The sequence below is a fragment of the Sminthopsis crassicaudata genome, chromosome X (assembly GCF_048593235.1).
Source record: "Sminthopsis crassicaudata isolate SCR6 chromosome X, ASM4859323v1, whole genome shotgun sequence".
NCBI classification, from domain to species: domain Eukaryota; kingdom Metazoa; phylum Chordata; class Mammalia; order Dasyuromorphia; family Dasyuridae; genus Sminthopsis; species Sminthopsis crassicaudata.
This window is the reverse complement of record NC_133623.1, coordinates 10,390,836-10,409,022: the sequence shown is the minus strand read 5'-3', so window position 1 is coordinate 10,409,022 and position 18,187 is coordinate 10,390,836. Positions and strand designations below refer to the sequence as shown.

Genomic DNA, 18,187 nt, shown 5'->3' with positions numbered 1-18,187 from the left:
TAGAAGTAATGTGATTTGCCCGGAGTCACTCAACTCGTTAGTTGCAGGTAAGGACTGAGAACACAAATCTCGAAGATGGCAGAGAGAAACCAGGACTCACTCACCTAAGCTCTCCTACAAAGACCTTCAAAATAAACCTCTGAAACAAATCCTAAAGTGACAAAACCCACAAAAGGACAGGGGGACAATTTTCCAGCCCAAGACAACTCAACACTTTAGCAGGAAGGGTCTGTCACACTGGGATAAATGTAGATAGAGTACAATCTTGTGCAGACTACCCCAGCACAGCCCCAGCTCCAGGAAACCAGGAGTGGGAGGGAGCGAATCAGCAGCTGCAGCTCCCAGACGGTCAAACAACTGTTAAGTAGGAGGTTACTGGGTTTCTTTGCTGGCAGTAGGGCCACAGATCTGTTGCCTTGCTCGTATTCAGATCCACCAGGTTACAGTGCTGAATGGCAGTCCCAGGGTGAGGAAGAATACTACCACATTAGAGCTTGTGAGCTACAGTGACGCAGGGCCCCTCCCATCACAGTTCCCAGGAAGAAAAGTGTCCTGGCCACTCACAGACCAGAGCACAGGCCAGGAGACTAGTAAACATACCTCTCTTTAGGTCAGACCACCGTGGAAGAATTGAAAGCTTCACTGAAGAAAATAATTCCTTAAAAGTCAGAATTGAGAGAATTGAGCAAGTGGAAGCTAATGACTAGGAGATAGCAAGAAACATTTGAATAAAATCAAAAGAATGAAAAAAAATCCAAGAAACTAGACTATCTCCCTGAAAAATAACTGACTTGGAAAACAGATCCAGGAGAAAGAATTTTAAAATTATTGGATTTCCTGAAATCCATGATCAAAAAAAGAGCCTAGACAATATCTTTTTTTTATATTCCCCAGCATTTATTATACTATTCAGGATATATAACATCATTAATAAATCATTTTTTACTCATTCATTCATCCTCACAAATCCTACCCAGCAGACTTCCCTTTAAGACCCTGCAGTGACAAAAAAGTGTGCTTAGATAGCTGAACTCAAAATTTCCCAAAATGCATGTTTTTGTTTTACATGCAATTGAGGGAAAATTTTTTTTAAAAAAAGATAAAATCTTTCACGGTAGATTGTCATTACAATATTGTGTTACTGTGTACATTTTCTGCTCACTTTACATCATCACCTTAGGGAAGTCTAAGTATTTCTGAAGCCATCTTTCTTTCTATTTCTTACTGCACAATACTATTCCATCATAATCATGTACTACAACTTACTTAGCCATTTCCCCACCGGAAGGGCATTTCCCCTAGTTTCCAATTCTCCCTTAGAGGAAGCAGAGGCAGGAAGGAAGACCCTTAGAATCATCCCAGGATTCTCTTTCCTTTGATTGTGATGTAGCAACAATATGGACTATAATACATTGAAATATATGCCTGGCAACTTGGCAAATCAGATTTTTAAAACACTAGACAATATCTTTCAAGAAATTATCAAGGAAAACTGCCCTGAAGTTCACCAGAAGGTAAACTAGAAATGCAAAGAATCTTCTGATCACCTCCTGAAAGAGAGCCCCAAATGAAAACTCCCAGGAATACTATCGCCAAATTCTAGCACTCCCAGGTTGATGAGAAAATATTGCAAATAACCAGCAAGTATAGTGAAGCCTCGGTCAAGATAACACAAGATTTAGCAGTTTCTTCATTAAAGGATCTGAGGGCTTGGAATATGATGTTCCAGAGGGCAAAGGAGCACTAACCAAGGACCAAGAAACTGGGTAGAATCCTGCAGGGGGGAAAATGGATATTCAATAAATAGAGGACTTTGGAGCATTCCTGATGAAAAGACTGAATAGAAAATTTGACTTCCAAATTCAAGACTCAAGAAGCACAAAAAGATAAACAGGAAAAGGGAAATCATAAGGGACTTAAAGTTAAACTGTTTACATTCCTGTAGGGGAGGGTAATGCTTGTGATTCATAAGAACTTTTCCATTATTAGGGCAGTTAAAAGGAGTGTGTGTGTGTGTGTGTGTGTGTGTGTGTGTGTGTGTGTGTGTGTGTGTGTGACAGCACAGGTGTGAGTTGAATGTGAAGGGATGATATCTAAAAAAATCAAGGGGTAAGAGAGGAATGCACTTGGAGAAAGGGAAAGAGACAGGTAGAATGGGATCAATTATCTCACATAAAAGAGACAAGGAATAACTATTCTAGTGTAGGGGGAATTAGAGGAGGTACCAGGGGACACACGAATCTTATTCTCCTCAGAATTGGCTTAAAGAGGGAATAACACACACTCTCAATTGTATCTAGAAATCTTTTTTACTCTACATGAAACTAGGAGAAGGGGATGAGACAAAGGGGAAGGCACTTACGGAAGGAAAGGTGGAATGGAGAGGACACCAAGCTGAAACAGAACACTTTGAGAAGGGGAAGGGAGAGGGGGACTGTAATGTCTGGCCTAGCTCTCTGAACGATCTCAGGATCAAGTCCTTGGTCGTAGTGGAGGGAGTGGAAGGAGGAGGCAGGAGGGCCAGCACGAGGCTGATCAAAGATGGAGTCTGCAATCTGGAGTCTGCAGCCTGAAGTCGTCTGTATCTGTGGCTGAGAGGCTCGTTCCGAGTCCTTCCAGCGCTTAAACACTTCAGTACTGTTATGTCACTACAGCATACTGAGCGTATGCCAACCGTAGCCAGGGCATCCCCATATTACAGTAAGCATATGCTTAACTAGAGTGATTACATCATTACATTACACCAAGTATGTGCTTAACTATAAGTACCCTGCTGGCCTAGATTCAAGTACCCCTTTTCAGAGTTCTGCCCCTCCCTCCACAGGGGAGGGCAAAAGGAGAGAATGGAATAAATGGGGGAAATAGAATGGAGGGAAATAGCAATTCCAACTGAAAAAACTTTGGAATAGGTTTCTCTAATAATGGCTTCATCTCTCAGTTGAACAGAAAAATGAGTCAGATAGATAAAAATAAAAGCCATTTCTCAATGGACAGATGATCAAAAATTAGTTTTCAAATGAAGTAATCAAAGCCCTCTCTAGCCAAATGAAAAAATGCTCTAAATCACTACTAATGATTGAAGTAATGCAAATTAAGATGATACTGAGCCACTAGCTCATGCTTATGAGATTGGCTAATAGGACAGACAAGGTAAATGATAAATGTTGGAGAGGATGTGGGAAAACCGAGACGTTTATGCACAGTTGGTGGAGACACACATTACGTAGAACAATTTGCAACTATCTCCAAATATTTACAGTGGCCCTTTTCTGGTGGCAAAGAATTGAAAATCGAGGGGGCAGCTATCAGTTGAAGAGTGGCTGAACAATTTGTGATGAAAGACTACTGTGATCTAAGAAACGACAAGCAGGATGATCTCAGAGAAACCTGGAGAGACTTCCATGAACTGAGGCAAAATGAAATGAGTAGAACCAGGAGAACATCAGATGCCCTAAGAGCAATGTTGTAAGATGATCAGCTGTGATTGACTTGACTGTTCTAAGCAATACAATGACCCAAGACATCTCTGAAGGACTTAGTACGCTATCAATCATCCGCTGAGAAAGAACTGATGGAACTGGAACACAAATCAAAGCATACTGCTTAAACTTCCTTCATTTTTCTTGGGTTTTCATTTTGGTCTGTGATTTTTTTTAATAACGTGACTGATACATTACATATGTATAACTTATGTCACATTTCTTGCCTAATCAATTAGGGGGGTAAGGAGGAAGGGAGAGAATTTGGAGTTCAGTTTTAAAATTGAATGTTCAAAAGTGTTTTTACACATAATAGGGAAAAAGAAAATATTAAATTAAAAATAAAATTATTGAAAAAAAGAACCCAAGTCTCTTCCCCTGTAGTAATCTCTTGATTTGGCTAGTTAAGTGAACCAGAAACAATTTGACATTTACACAGATTTTCCAAGTTAAGGCACCCCCCCACACACTGCTCCTCAGACAATATATTCTAGGTGCCGCATATATTTCTAAACAAAGCTTAGGTTTGAATAATTGTTATTCTCAGGGCTGCTACCTCTCTGATCATCTCTCCTCTGTCTCTGTCATCTCAGAAGGATGGCTGTCTACTAAATCTGGGCTCCTAGCACTTCTCTCTTTCTTCTTCGAGAAGAAAAAACACTAGCCTCGAAGTGAGAAGATTTTGCTTTTAGCTCTGGCTCTGGGTGAGAGTCCTTAGCTTCTCCAGTTACCTCAGTTACCATCTTTAAAGTGGAGCTAAACAATGGATACCTTCACAACATGGTTGTGGAGTTCCAGTTAAATACTACATCTAAGAAATCTTTTGAAAGCAAACAACCCAACCGTAAGAGAACTCCTCATCTAAATCGCCATCGACAGCTGTGAGCTCTCTCAAGTTCTAAGCCTGTACACACCTCCAACTTAGCATGTCCCAAACTAAATTCATCTTCCTCCCCCGAAACCAGCTCCACTTTTCTCACTTCCCTATTTCTATTAATGGCCCCTTGGCTTGAAATTGAGTCATCTCTGATTTCTCTTCCTCCCTCACCAAGTCCTGGCATTTTATCCTTTGTAATGTTTCTCATTTCTGGTTTTTTCCTTCCCATTTCCAATGCTACAACTGTAGCTTAGAATTCAGCACCATGCACTTAGTCCATTGGGATACTCTCCTAATTTCTCTCCCTGCCTCTTGTCACTCCCCTCATTCATGTAACTCCTAGAGTAGTGTGCTTCGAGTATTCATTCTGCTGGGTCCCTCTTTTTTAATAGGTTCCCCTGGCTTAGAGGAAGAAGTCCAAACTCTGTAGCCTGACTTGCGTGACTTCCTATAAGCTGTCTTTCCACCTTCACCTCCTATTCTTTTACTTACATAAGCCCTATGGTCCATCCAAACTGATTTGGGCTTTCCCATCTCTGTTCATATCTCTTCCCCTCCCCTTCTTCTCCTCTCTATCTCTCTATATCCTATCAAATGACATGGCGTTTGTAAAGTGCTTAGCCCAATGCCTGGCACCCAGGAAATTTTTGTTAAGTGCCAGGTTCTTTGCTCCACCCTCAAAATTCAGCTTCCCAGGACCAGATCTAATCCCGCTTCCTTCATGACCAGACCAGTCAAATCAATCTCTTATTGAAATACACTGCCGTATTGTTCTTAAACGAGTGCTATCTCATGGAGTCGGTCAGTTCTTACAAGACAGCGAATGTTTTATCCTTTTGTCTTAACAGATAGATACCTTGCATAATTATTTGTTGACTATCTGACAAAGTCTTTCCCTGTTAAGTTTGGGGAAAGATTTAATTATTCCCTTGGTCTTCAACATAGAAAACTTTAATTTTGTACCTTTATGAAATCTTTTTCAAAACATGTTTACGTTACTTAGAAGATGCAAAATTGCGGTTAGCAAAATGCTGACACTTTTAGTAATGCTGGCTAACAAAATCAGTCAGTACAACCATTTGACCATGAAAGGGTTCAAGGGCCTGGTCTTCCCATCTTGGCTGAAGCAAGCTCGCCCCTTTGCAGTTTCAATGTCCCAACAGGTCGACTGGGAGTCACATGCAAAAATACTGAACCATACTAGTTCTGAAGGTGCTCTTAATCTTAGTGCAGGAAACCCACAGCTTTTTTCCCCCCCCCACAGAGGAGTTCATTTGACATGGCTTTCAACATTAGCTAGAGATCAAAACATTTGGAAAATAAGAATTTTAAACAAAAATGAAGTATATGGAGCTGGTAGAGAAAACTTGGACAGATTACCTCACTATAATGGACATCCATCATTCCTGCATCTTCTTTCATTGCCCCTTCCTCATCAATATTGGGAGTGATTTTCTTGAATGCTGAGCAGCCACTGGAGAATAACTCTGTGAATCATAATGGAAAAATCCCAACATTAACCCTGTCATAAGACTTTTAGAATCGGTTATAAATTCAAAAGTGAGACCTTAGGAAAATTTGTACAAGGGCCAAAGGCACAACTGAAGTTTGCTACCACAAAAAGGAAACTTATTTCTGTTTTTCCCTCACTTCAGAACATTGCATCAGACATTCTATTAAAAGAAGACAACCCCAGGCCGTTATCATCTTGCTCAGTAGAATTGTAAACTCCTTGAGAGAAAGGACTGTTTTGTTTTGTTTTGTTTTTGTACTTTCAGAGTTTAGTATAAAGCCTTGGTGTCCCTAGAGCCTACTGTATGTGGGCAGTAGACCCTTAATAAATGTTTGTTGAATTACCATTAAGCGGTAATATAAATATGAACTATCTAAATCTCCACTGTCTCTGGTCCTAATTCGGTACTTCCCCTCTCCCCAGATTCCTAAGATTTTGTTTCTTTGGGGACCTGCTCAAGGAGGGAAGAGTTGTTTCTCCACTTCCCCATCCTCCATGACTACTGGATATTCACTGATATCTATCTTCAGCTCCTTGTCCCACTTGAATAGCTAGGTCTCACACTAGTATTTGCTGGAGAGAGAAGGAGAAGTGTCAGAGAACTTGCAAGAGCTCCTAGGGATTATGTTCTTTTTTTCCTCCAAAGATGGACTTTTCCCTTTCAGTAACTATAAACTAAATGGAGGCAGGGCTTCTTGCTTAAGGCAGACTGCAGGCTGGTGTTTGGTTTGTTCTGGTTTTTTGCACTGCCCTTGGCCATTAAGAATGGTTTTTACATTTTAAAGCAAAAAAAAAAAAAAAAAAAGCAATGGTCCCTCTGGTGGTAGTTTGCTGAGCTTTGCTTGAGCTAGAGCTCTGGGACAGAAGATGTGAGCTAGAATTAGAAATAGGTACAAGGCTGCCAACTGGAGTGTTAATCTCTGGGAGAAGTCTAGGTCCAAGCAATAGTGCCACAGGTGGATCAGAGAATGAGCCGTCCCAAAGAAGATTCTGGGGAGGGAAATACCCTCGAGCGCTCTGTCCTAGCGACTGCAGAGGCGCCAAAGAAGGGAACAAGTAGTTGGGGTTTGTTCCTTTGGCCTAACCAAGTGGAAACCAAGACCTTCTTGCATCTCCAGTGCTGGGGGTCATCTACCTATGAGGAGCAGTGGGGTTCCATCTGCTGACAGAAGCCACCTGGAGAAGGACCTCGAGGGATTTCTGAGACTAGCTCTGACCTTTAGAATTCCAGTAAAGGGAAGGTCACATATTGACCCTTGTGGCTGGGTCAGTCATAAATAAGAGGAGCACTGAAAGTAGACGTTTTTGATGATTATGGGGATTCTAAGTGAGGCTGACTCAGCTGATCATGGATCACACAGATGCTACATCAAGTTTTCTGCTAGAAAGGGTCGGATTTATACTAGTTGGAGGACGTGGCAAGGGCCCTGGGAAAAATCCCTTTCCTATATAAGGAAAACTGCAGTTCCAGCCCAGGCAAGTAGAGAAAGTTGGAAGCAGGAGAAAAAGGACAGTTGAAATGGTTCTATTAAGGGAGTCAGCAGTTGTGCCTCATCTGTTCACTCCACCCAGGCCCTAATTGTAACCCACCCTACAGACTTCGCCAAATGCCAAAGCAGCCTAGGAGGCAGGGCTACTGTGCCAGCTGACAATGGTCATGTTATTTCCTCTTAGCAGAAAGAAGTGTTTGAGGGAAGACGTGAACTGAAAAAGAGTTCAGCGACTTAGGTTTTTCATGGAAAATTACAAATGCTCAAACTGAAGTGAGTCATATGTTGTTCTCCATGAACCTTCTGCCTTTCTCATCACCTTTCTTCTATAATAGACATACAGTATGACTTTATTACAGCTCTATAGTGAGGAGCCCATTTAGCAATATGGCTTTTCATAGTGAAACATTCTCCATTCCCTCTTTAGATTTGTCCCTCGGTACTGTGTAGTCTTCAGCCCTTGAAAGCTCAGGTGATGGGGCACCCCACACTTCTACTACTTGCCTCTCGGCTTGAATAGCCCAAGAACCCCCCAAACAGCTCTCTACGGTTCCTTAGTGGATGGAGCTATTAATGAAGCACAGTACTGTTTCTGAGGTGCTAACTCAGCTCTGTGCTAAAGGTTACGACAACATATTCTGGACTGAGCCACAGACAGCAGCTACGACTAAATAAGTATCTACTGCTGAAGCTGCTGTTTTTTCTCCCTAAGATCCAATTCTGATTTCTCCCAGAGAAAAAAAGTTGTTTGCTGGGCAAGAAGGATAAAGTCTAAGAGATCTTGAGGGTATTGTACAATAAATATTTAAACAACTCGTTAGGCCCGGAATGTGCTTGCAGTATCCTGCATGCCCTCCTGGAGGAAGCTGGGAATCTTTCTTTAATGCAGCTACCAGAAAAACCACAATAAGATTTATGCATCATTCTCACTGATACTCTGCTCAGTCTTCCACTTACATTTCGAACCCTGAAAGACTGATAAAGCGAAAGAAATTCTGCTCTTAATTTTGAAGATCTGTACTAGTGGGGGGTCTCAGGAAATAATTTGTTTCTAATCTAAGTAACCAGATTTGTATGTGGGCAGGCACTTAAGGTTCCCTTACTTCAGATTTGAGGCCTATCAGTTTAGGAACAATAGGGTCTAACTTTAATTTCTTTTTAAAAACAAATCATGGCAGATGTTTCCAATGCCAGGTACTCTTCACTTATCTACTTATCTGAAATCATCGAATTGGAAATGCAGTATTTTCTTTCCTTCTTCCTTTGTTTGCTTATTTAGCTAGAGAATGCATGTCCCTATCTTACCAGGTCTGAAGGTGCAGCAGAAACTCCCTATGGCCATGGGAGCTTTGACCTGCTTTGTTCTGGACCAGGCCCAGTTTCCCCATCCCTCCTCAGGCAGCTTGGGGACCCTTTGCTGTGTGAGGCTCATCATCCTGATGCCAGATTTAGTCCAGATGCCAAGTCACCTGAGTGCACTGCAGCTCAGACTTCCAGCCATCCTAACTAAAGGACTTGCAGCTCTGCACCACCATGCCCTGCCCAATATTTTAAATGTACTATCATTTTGTATTTTCTTTTCAGGTAAACCCTTGACATGAAAAATAGGAAACAGGGACTTTTCTAGCAAATGTCTTACCGTTTTAAAAGCTATGACAATGTCACTAAAAGAAGAACAAGAAAGTGCATGCAAGTTGTATATATTTGAATCAGGCAGAATAATCTCAATATTAACTAATTTTTTTTTCTGCTGAGGCAATTAGGATTAAGTGACTTGCCCAGGGTCACCTAGCCAGTAAGTGTTAAGTGTCTGAGACCACGTTTGAACTCAGGTCCTTCTGACTTCAGGGTTAGTGCTCTCTCCACGGCACCACCTAACTGTCCCTTAACTAATTTTTAAAGTAAAAATCCAAGTGAAATGAATCCAGATAAGATGATAATGGACAAAAAGAATATTTGTGAGCTATCTGCTGAGTTGGTTTTTTTTTCCTTAGAGGTGGGTTTTCTTTTTTTTTCTCATCATACATTGGTATACTTAAAGAGATGACTTAACAATGATTCCTCACTAATTAGACATCTGTGCTTAGTATCAATATTCGAATCTTGGGGCAAACCTTGAAGTTTTGTTCCCATAGCCTCCAAAGCTTGGCTTGCTTTTCCCCCAGCAATGACTGCATCTACAGCCCCAGCAGGAAGTAAATGTGGGTCGGTCAGCTAGATAAGGGCAGATTTTTTTCACTGGTTCTAATGCCGGGCAGATTCCAAACTTGTGCACCTGCTCTGTGGTGTGAGTGGGTCCGATATTTTGCAAGACATTTGGAAAGGAAGCTGCCACTGAGACAAACCTTCGGATTAACCAGGGCAGATACCATAAAGACCTGGGAGTCAACCGACACACAGCTGTTGGACTAGAGTGCCTCAGAAGAGTAGGGTACTTATGACGAACCCAGGTGTTCCCATGGGTAGGAAGTGGTGAAAGGTAGGCAGATGTCAGGGAAGCAAGTCTGTTAAAGAGTGCTGTGAGCTCTGTAGGAATGAAATCAGAGGCAGTGTGCCAGGGAGAATAAACATCGCGCACCCGACCTGGCACAGCCTAAAACTCTTATCTGTAATCCTTCTGCAAGCAGAAGGCAAAGTGAACAATCCAGTTTGTTTTTGTAACCTAATTCTGCTCAAACTCAACTCGATCTAAAGCCGAACCTAATTTTTTGAAACCAGCATCTTCACACAGCATTAACAGATAGGCGTCGGACAGAACAACGTATTCAGTCAACCCTCCTCTACTCCAAACCCAGCTTACTTTTTCGGTGAAGAAATTCCGCCACCAGAGCTGCTACGTGGACATAACACATGGCAGCCTGCAAAAAGATGAGAAAGAAAGGAGGATCAGACAGCCTGTGCTTCAGAAGGCCCTGCAGCTAGGGCTGTACTGTAGCCCCCAAGAGTCACCTCAGAAAAATCGCCATTTTTGATATGAATCTTGGCCATGCTGTCAAGCCAGGTTTTGCGAAGCTCTGGGGTACTCGCATAAGATTTGGCTAAGCTGTACTGGAGGTCAATCAGCATCTCTGGGTCTTTCTCATGCTCCTTCATCTGGGCAGTGGCCATAAGGACAGTGCGGATTCTCTTGGTCAGATCTTTCACTTCTGTGGGAAAAGCAGTTGCCTAATTGAAAACAGAAACAAAACACAGAAGGATTTCAGAATCGTCCAATATGCTGAAGTCCGTTTTTTCCCCAAAGAACTTGATGCTTTTTGCCACTAGATTTTAAGCTTCAAAGAAATGCCCATGGGCACATCTGAAGGGAGAATTGTAACATATACCTAATAACCAGAATTGAGTTTTGACAAAACTAGGAAATTAATCTGATGCTAGTGAACCAACATCATTTGCCTACTTCCCATGCCTCACTGGGATTTTTTCTCACCCATCTGGCCAATCTCGGATGGCCCAAAACTTTTAAGGAGGTGTTCAGTCAGAGTAGCGACCATGCCGTGTTTCTCCCATTTCCTTGTGGAGTAATACTGAAGGCAGCTTTGCCTGGCATGTTTAGTCCATCCCCTGACTACCATATATTGTAAGTTAGCAGACAATGAGGAGCAGGCTAGATGAATTCCCTCGGAGCCTTGGCACAGGAAAATTCTGACCCAAATGACCACTTATGTGTTGCATATGACCGATTTGTCCCCATCCAAAAGAATTTTCAAAGGTCCCTCTGAGGAGATTTTTGTTTCTGGACTAGAAGAGATTGGAAATTTGGTAAATTAAAGATATTTCTCACTGGCAACACAGCCATGTGTGCCCATGGGCCTTACCTTTATTCATTCGGTATCTATTGTTTATTTATGCTGAAGGAAAAGTTAAGACCCTTTCTCCTAATTCCACTGGCGTAGCCCATTATTATCTGTGTAGGTGCTGAAAAACAGCACAAGAGAGACAGCTGGGAGTTGATTTCCATTCATTTACAAACATAAACATGTACTGTACAGCTCAAAGACCTTTTATAAATATTTTAGCCACAGGTCTGTTTATTTACTAAGTCATACACAGTATACCCCCAAGCGAATGTGTGCTGCTTGGGAAAAGGGGCCGATTCGTGTCCATAACCAATACTAGTGTTTGACACAGAATTAAGTGAAATGTAAGTTTTTACTGGATTTGTTGTTCACACATTAGCCACGACCAAGCCAAAAGGATATGATTAAGTCATATTAGAAATGTTTCAGTATGACATTTTCTGCCAAAGAGAGGCAACTCAAAGCCCCGTTTTCTGTGAAAGCCAGTCGCTAAATAACCTAGAGCCCATTAAATATGAAAACCCTCAATGGCACTGAGGAGGGTGGCCCATTAAGAAAATACTATACTCTTAATGCAAAAGGGAAGGATGATTACATGGCCAGATTTATTTCTACACTAGTGGGATTTGCTGGAGCATGTACTCATTCTCTGGGGAAACCAGTAAGACTGGCTGTTGTACAAATGCTCCCAGCTGGAGAGCAGCTGGAATTTTTCAAATTGATTTCTTCAGCCTCCACAAAACCCCATGGGAACGTTTCTTGACTCCACATATTCCCAACTCTAAGTGCTTTATAATTCTGAGCAAGAAATAAAAAAGAACCTAACCCCCAACCCAACCTAGCATATTTGAAACCAGGCCAGTTCTAGGGCAGGCTTAAAATCAAGCTGAAAAATCACTCTCCAAGCATAGCTGGACACAGACCTCAGAGAGGCACGGCTCCAAACAAACAGCTCATGAGGAGTTAGGATGCTTAAGCTCTGGATCCCTAACCTGGAGATTGCTAGATGAGAGATGAGGTACAATTCAGAAGACTCACCTTCATAGGCCTGTCGCTGTTAGCAAAGTTATTAACGATGAATAAAGACTCCTGAAACCTTGATCCTCCACTCAGGGCCACATCTGCTATCAGCTGGCTCACTGCAATTATGATCTGGAGGGGAAGAGGGACAACTGAGGGCTTTTTCACATTTACAGATCAATGTACAGTTTAGAGTGCACTTATCTTATTACCAGGGCTGTGAAGTAGTTAATGCACATACCATTATTTGTCCTTTTGTTGAAAGGGTAATTAAGTGGTCAAGTGTCCCGGGCTCCCAAAGCTGGGCTCTTTTATACCATGCCAGGATGCCTCTCTCATTCAAAATAATTTCTATTCAAATGCTGATAACTGCAGAGTTCTATAAATTTTCCTGATTCATTTCTTTCAATCAAAAATTATTTGGAAAAACTAATGAAACCGTGGGTTTGCATTATGCTGCCGGAATTGCCATTCTCTGAGTCCCCTGTACAAATTGTGGTAATAACACTTCTTATATTTGGCTTTTTGGTGTTAGAGCCTAGCCTACAGCTGCTCTGCCAGCAGTCACGGGAAATAATGGGGAGTGGCTCTCAAGTTACACTTAGCCTCTACTGAACGGTCTCTGGCAAGACTGGCAGGAGGCAAAGCTGGTCACCCTCTGGCCGCATCCTCCCTTCCTCCCCCATCTGCTTCCTTGGGCTTCTTCTCTGCAAGCCACATTTGAAACGTAGGATTCCCATCCTCTCTTGCATTTTCTTGTTGTTGTTTTTCCTGCACTCTGGAAGAGGCCCATGGCATCAGGGAGGTGATGCCATGGCATATGAATGAATGACACTGAAGTGAGGGAGGGCTGGGCACGGTCACCTGCCTCACTTCCCCCTCTAGAGCCCTCTGGGTCCAGTGGCCAGAGAGAGATCCGGATGGCCCTGGATGCAGTGGGAGGCCTCAGCCTTTTTAAAGCTGAGCAGGGTCTTCTTTAACAGTATTGTTTTGATTAAGGCAACTCCCATTCAGTGATTAAGGTAAGGGAGGGACTTTGCAGCACAAAGTTTCACAAAAATGAATGTTGAAAATTACGCGTATTTGAAAAAAATAAAATACAATAAAAAAATAAAGAATCAAGGCAAAGGAAGGACTCTTTTACTCCATTAAAAAAAAAAAAAGATCCAATATGGGAAGGGAAGATCTGCAGGGTTTCTGCCCAAACCAAAACAACTGCTATTTACTTTCACTCTGAAGCCAGCTGGAGCTTGGCCTGGGCTCTTGGGATTTACCAGCTAAGTTCCTTAAAATACATGCCCTAAACCCAAATCATTGTGACTCTCCTTGACTGCATCCCCTTAGTGTTTTGCTAGTTTATCTGATCAATTGATCTCCAAGAAAGCATGCTTTCCAGCAAATCCATTCTGGACCTGATTTTCCCCCTCTGTAAAATGAGCACGTTTGGCGTGAGGACCTCTATGGTGCCTCCCACCTCCAAAGTCTTCCAATCCTAGGTCAGTAATGGTTCAGTCCTTAGTATTTCACAGGGGACTCCCTACAAACTCAACACTTGAGCTCCTGAGAATGTATCTCTGAAGGGAGTAATCAGAGGAAGTGCCAGGCTGGCGGATTAGATGCTTGGCGAAGCACACACATACGAAACATATGACGGCTTTTGTGTTAAGGCCGATCCGAGTAAGCGAGAAGAGCCAAAGAGTCCATTTTGATCAAAAACATCAAGTATAGAAATTCAGTATTGCGCAAGGATTCCTTCCAACCCTCTCACGCTCACCTGGAGAGTGTGGAAGTTGCTGAGAATGACCTCCACACTCCCCTGTCCTATTCCCCAACATGCTCCCTCATGGAGGCTGGCTGAAACTTTCAAGGAACGTAATTTCCCAGGCTTTGAGTTGAATCGTTAAGCTCAAGTGGCCTGCTGACAGGACAGCTCAGTGCCGCTGTGGCCAATAAGCAGTTATAATAAGAGTTGGTGATAACTCAATCACATTTAAGCTGGAAAACCCAACAAGTACCTGAGGTGTAGCCTCCTGGGAGGGAAGGGAAAGGAAGGCTGGAGAGCCAGTGCACTTTCTTTCTCACTGACCTGTAAGTGTGTTCTCAAGAAGGTCTTCCGCTTGGTGAACTCAAAGTTACTTCTCATCAGCAGGTACAGTAGTGCAGAGGCCTCATTCCTTGTAGAGCTGATCTTGGAGGTACAGCACTTGAGGACCTCATAGCAAAAGGCTGCACACATGTTGACGCGGCCTTTGAAAAAGGCTGAGGGAAACTGGGAAAGAATAAGGGTGGAGAGAAAAGGGTGTTGGCAAAGCCACACGACTGCAGGAAGGACTGATCGACTTCTACCCACACCTGTGCTGTGCAAATAGGAAACAAAGCTGTCTCGGGAGCTCCCGGTCTAGCTGGGGACCAATCCAGGGCGATTCCAAATCTGTGCTGTGGAACCCTAATGCCATGAGCATCAGAGAGAGTCAGGACGGCTGTCTGAAGCAGGTGGGACTTCAATAAGAACATCTAGATTTTCAAGGTAGACATCCTTCTTACACATTAGGACTCACGTTGTGGCTCGGATCAATTTGTATTTATCCATCTAACCACATCTTTCAGTAACACCAGGCATATGTGAAGCAGCTAGACACATCTACGCACATTTATATTAGATATGTCCCCCTACTTCTCAAACTGTTCCTTTTCAAGCCTCAGAAGTGACCCCCTGTCTAGAAAAGATCAGTCTGCATCCTAATCCTGAAGGATGGCAATGGCAAAGAATGTTCAAATTACTAAACAATTGTGTTGATTTCACATGCAAACAAGGGAATCCTTGAAATTCTACAAGTTAGGCTGCAGCAATAGGTAAATTGGCAAGTACTGGAAAGACAACATGGTTTTTGAAAACACAGAGGCACTAGAGACCAAATCGCCAACATTCACAAGATTATGGAAAAAGCAAGAGAATTACAGGGAAAAAAACCCCATCTGCTTCAATGACTACACTAAAGCTTTTTTTCTGGGTGATTCACAACAAATATGCTAAGTCTTCAAAGAGATTGGGGCCCCCAGATAATCTCATTTGTCTCTCTATAATCCACATGTGGGTCAAGAATCAACAGAACCAAATGTGGAACAAGATCGAAAAAGGAGGACGACGTAGCTTTCTAGATCACTGCAGATGGTAACTTGCAGCCATGAAATTCAAATACACTTTCTGTACAGCAACCTAAAGAGCAGACATTACCTCCTGACAAGCCCACATAGTTAAAGCTGTTTTTTTTTTTTCAGTAGTACCATATGGCCGTGAGAACTGGATTATGAAGACAGTTGAAGGCCACAGAATCTACACTTTCAAACTGTGATGCTGTAAAAGACTTGAGAATTCCTTGGGCAATGAGAAGAAATCAATCGTTACTGAAGGAAATGAACGATTCATTGGAAGAACAAATACTGAAGCTGAAGCTTAAATGCTTCGGCTTCAAAATGAAAAGATGGGACTCTAAAAAAGACAGATTCTGGGAAAGATTGAAGGCAAAAGAACAAAGCATGGCAGAAGATTAGATGGATAGTGTCCCAGAAGCAATGGACATGCATTTGGACAGATTTGGGGGAGATTTGGGTGAAGGCCTGGGGAGCTATAGTCCTCGGGTTCATGACGGGTTGGGCATGGCTGAACAAGATATTCCAGTTGTGGTCTGACTAAACCGGAGGATAGGGGAATCCTCAACTCCTTTCTCAGAGATTATGCCTCCCAATTTAGTCTAGCATAACATTCAATTTTCTGTGTTACCAAGTCCACTGCTGATTTATATTGAACCCACAGTTCACTAAGCCTTTTGCAAACAATTGTGTACAAACAAGATAATTCTTATGTATAAAAGGTAAATATGAGCTAATCTCAGAGGGAAGACATCAAGATCTGAAGCAAAGCTAAGATGAAGAGAAAAGGAACGTGAGCATTTTAGACAATGAAAATGGGAGATGAAGTGGGCTTTGTAAGGAATGACAAGAAGGCCAGTATTACTGGATCACACTGTATGTGTCGCAAAGTTATGACTTGAGTAGGTAGAGGGAAGCCAGGTAACAAAGGGCTTGGAACACCAAAGACAGCATTTTGTAGTTGATCCTGGAGATGACAGGGAGTCCCTGGAAATTAGTGAGTAAGGGACTGATGCGGACTTTATGAATATCATTTTGACAGCTTAGTGCAATGGGGGGAGACTTGAGGCAGGAAGACTGAAAAGAAAGCTATTGGAATTGTCCAGACATGGAGTGACAGAAGGGTGGCGGTCATGTCAGAAGAGAGAAGAGCAACAGATTAAATGGGGGGGGGGTTATTGGCCAGAACTCTGAACTTGAAACAAAGGATTCTTACTAGGTACTAAGTCAGTGGAATTGATCTAATTTAGCAGGGTGCTTAACAGTTCTCTAGTTCAGTACATGTACTTAGTACTTATTACATTCTACAAGATTCACACCTTTAAGAGAGCATATATAAGCTAGGAGCCTCAGCCAGGATTCAGTCTGGGAGATTCAGCAGCCAGAGAAGGCAATTGAGGAGAACGAAGGAAGACAGAGAAGTGGTGGCAGGCTGTCCCGTGGAGAACACTGAAGCCAAGATCCGGAAGGCCTCCAGAAAAACTAGCTGAGCCCCAAGCGAAGGAGACAAGACTTGGAAGGAGACAATAAAGGATCTGGACTTTAACTCTTTGAAGGAGACAATAAAGGGGTGAATATTACGGGGGGGGGGAAACAGAGCCAGGGTGACTCTTGACAGTACAAGGTGACTTCAAGAAGAGGAGAAAATCAGGAAGGAAAGATGAGTTCAGTTTTGGACCTATTGAACTTAAGATGTGTATCGGACATTTAGTTCTAGATGCACAATGGGCAGTTGGAAATGTGAGACTGGAAATTCAGATTAGAGAAGTAGATCTGAGAATTATCTACAGAGATGATAATTGAATCCAAGGTGATTATTCACTCTGAGATTCACCAAGCAAAACAGTCCAGAGGGAGAAGAGAGCCCAGTACAAAGCCGTGCGTGACAGTCGGAAGGGCATAATCTAAAGATCCAGCAATGGAGACTGAGGATAGGTCAGACAGCTAGGAGAACCAAGAAAAAGTTAAATCCTGAATCTGGCACATACTAGTTGTGTGACATGAATGAAACATAAGAACAGAGATTGAAAGGTGGAAGGAGCCTTAAGAGGCAATTCCCTCATTTTTTAGGTAAGGAAACTGAGCTCAGAGAAGTTATTTGCTTAAAGTCATACAAGGCACCAAATGGTAGCTCAGGTTTTTAACCCTGGACCTCAGTCTCCAAAGCCATCTCTTCATTATACTTGGGTAGCTTTGAAATCAAGTCCCCTCTAACACAAATTTCCTCCATATGAATTTTGGGAGGGGCACTTCTACTTCCTCAAATAAGAGGTCCCCTACTAAAGTGAATTCACTGTCACTGGTGATGTTTTGAAAATACACAACAAGAAAAATGCCAGCAGATTTCCATTTTGCATCTATTGCTTGTACCTCTTTCAATTTCAATCAGATGCTATTCAAAAAATAATGGCAATTTGCTCTCCAACTATGTAATAACAGATCACTTCAGTGAATGTCTTTATCTTGTCGAAATTACACATTATAACAAGAGGATGCTGAAGTAGGTTTCACTCTTGTCTTCAATCTTTCTTTGACCATAAACATCTTTTCAGTCTGTGACACTCAATGGCTTTTGCTTAAGTCACAGAATTTGTGAATGGGAAAGAACTTCAGTGGCCAAGAGGCGTAATCCATAACGGAAAGGAATCCTGTCATAACCGCCTGATAAATGGCTCTGCCCAAAGACTTCCTCCCACCTCTCAAGGCTGCCTAGTCTACATAATACAGTGCTTATTATTAGGAACTTTTCCTCATCAAGTTTAAATTGCAAATTCCCCCCCCCCCATTCTCCCAGTGGAGACCATGTTGAGTTTTCCAAACTAACATCCCTGTTTCCTTCACCCAATCCTCATTTGGCATGC

At 42.4% G+C, this 18,187-nt stretch overlaps 1 protein-coding gene across 7 annotated transcripts in view; it reads right to left on the bottom strand.

Annotated features, from left to right (window-relative positions):
* DOCK11 (dedicator of cytokinesis 11) overlaps window positions 1–18,187 on the bottom strand; it is a 199,325-nt gene that overhangs the window by 17,364 nt on the left and 163,774 nt on the right. For all 7 annotated transcript variants that reach the window (XM_074277427.1, XM_074277422.1, XM_074277424.1 and 4 more), the window contains 5 exons: window positions 14,263–14,445; window positions 12,195–12,308; window positions 10,309–10,524; window positions 10,160–10,217; window positions 5,737–5,843 (listed from right to left, as the gene is read on the bottom strand). In XM_074277427.1, the coding sequence (XP_074133528.1) occupies window positions 5,737–5,843; window positions 10,160–10,217; window positions 10,309–10,524; window positions 12,195–12,308; window positions 14,263–14,445 (678 nt within the window). The remainder of the gene's footprint in view (window positions 1–5,736; window positions 5,844–10,159; window positions 10,218–10,308; window positions 10,525–12,194; window positions 12,309–14,262; window positions 14,446–18,187) is intronic.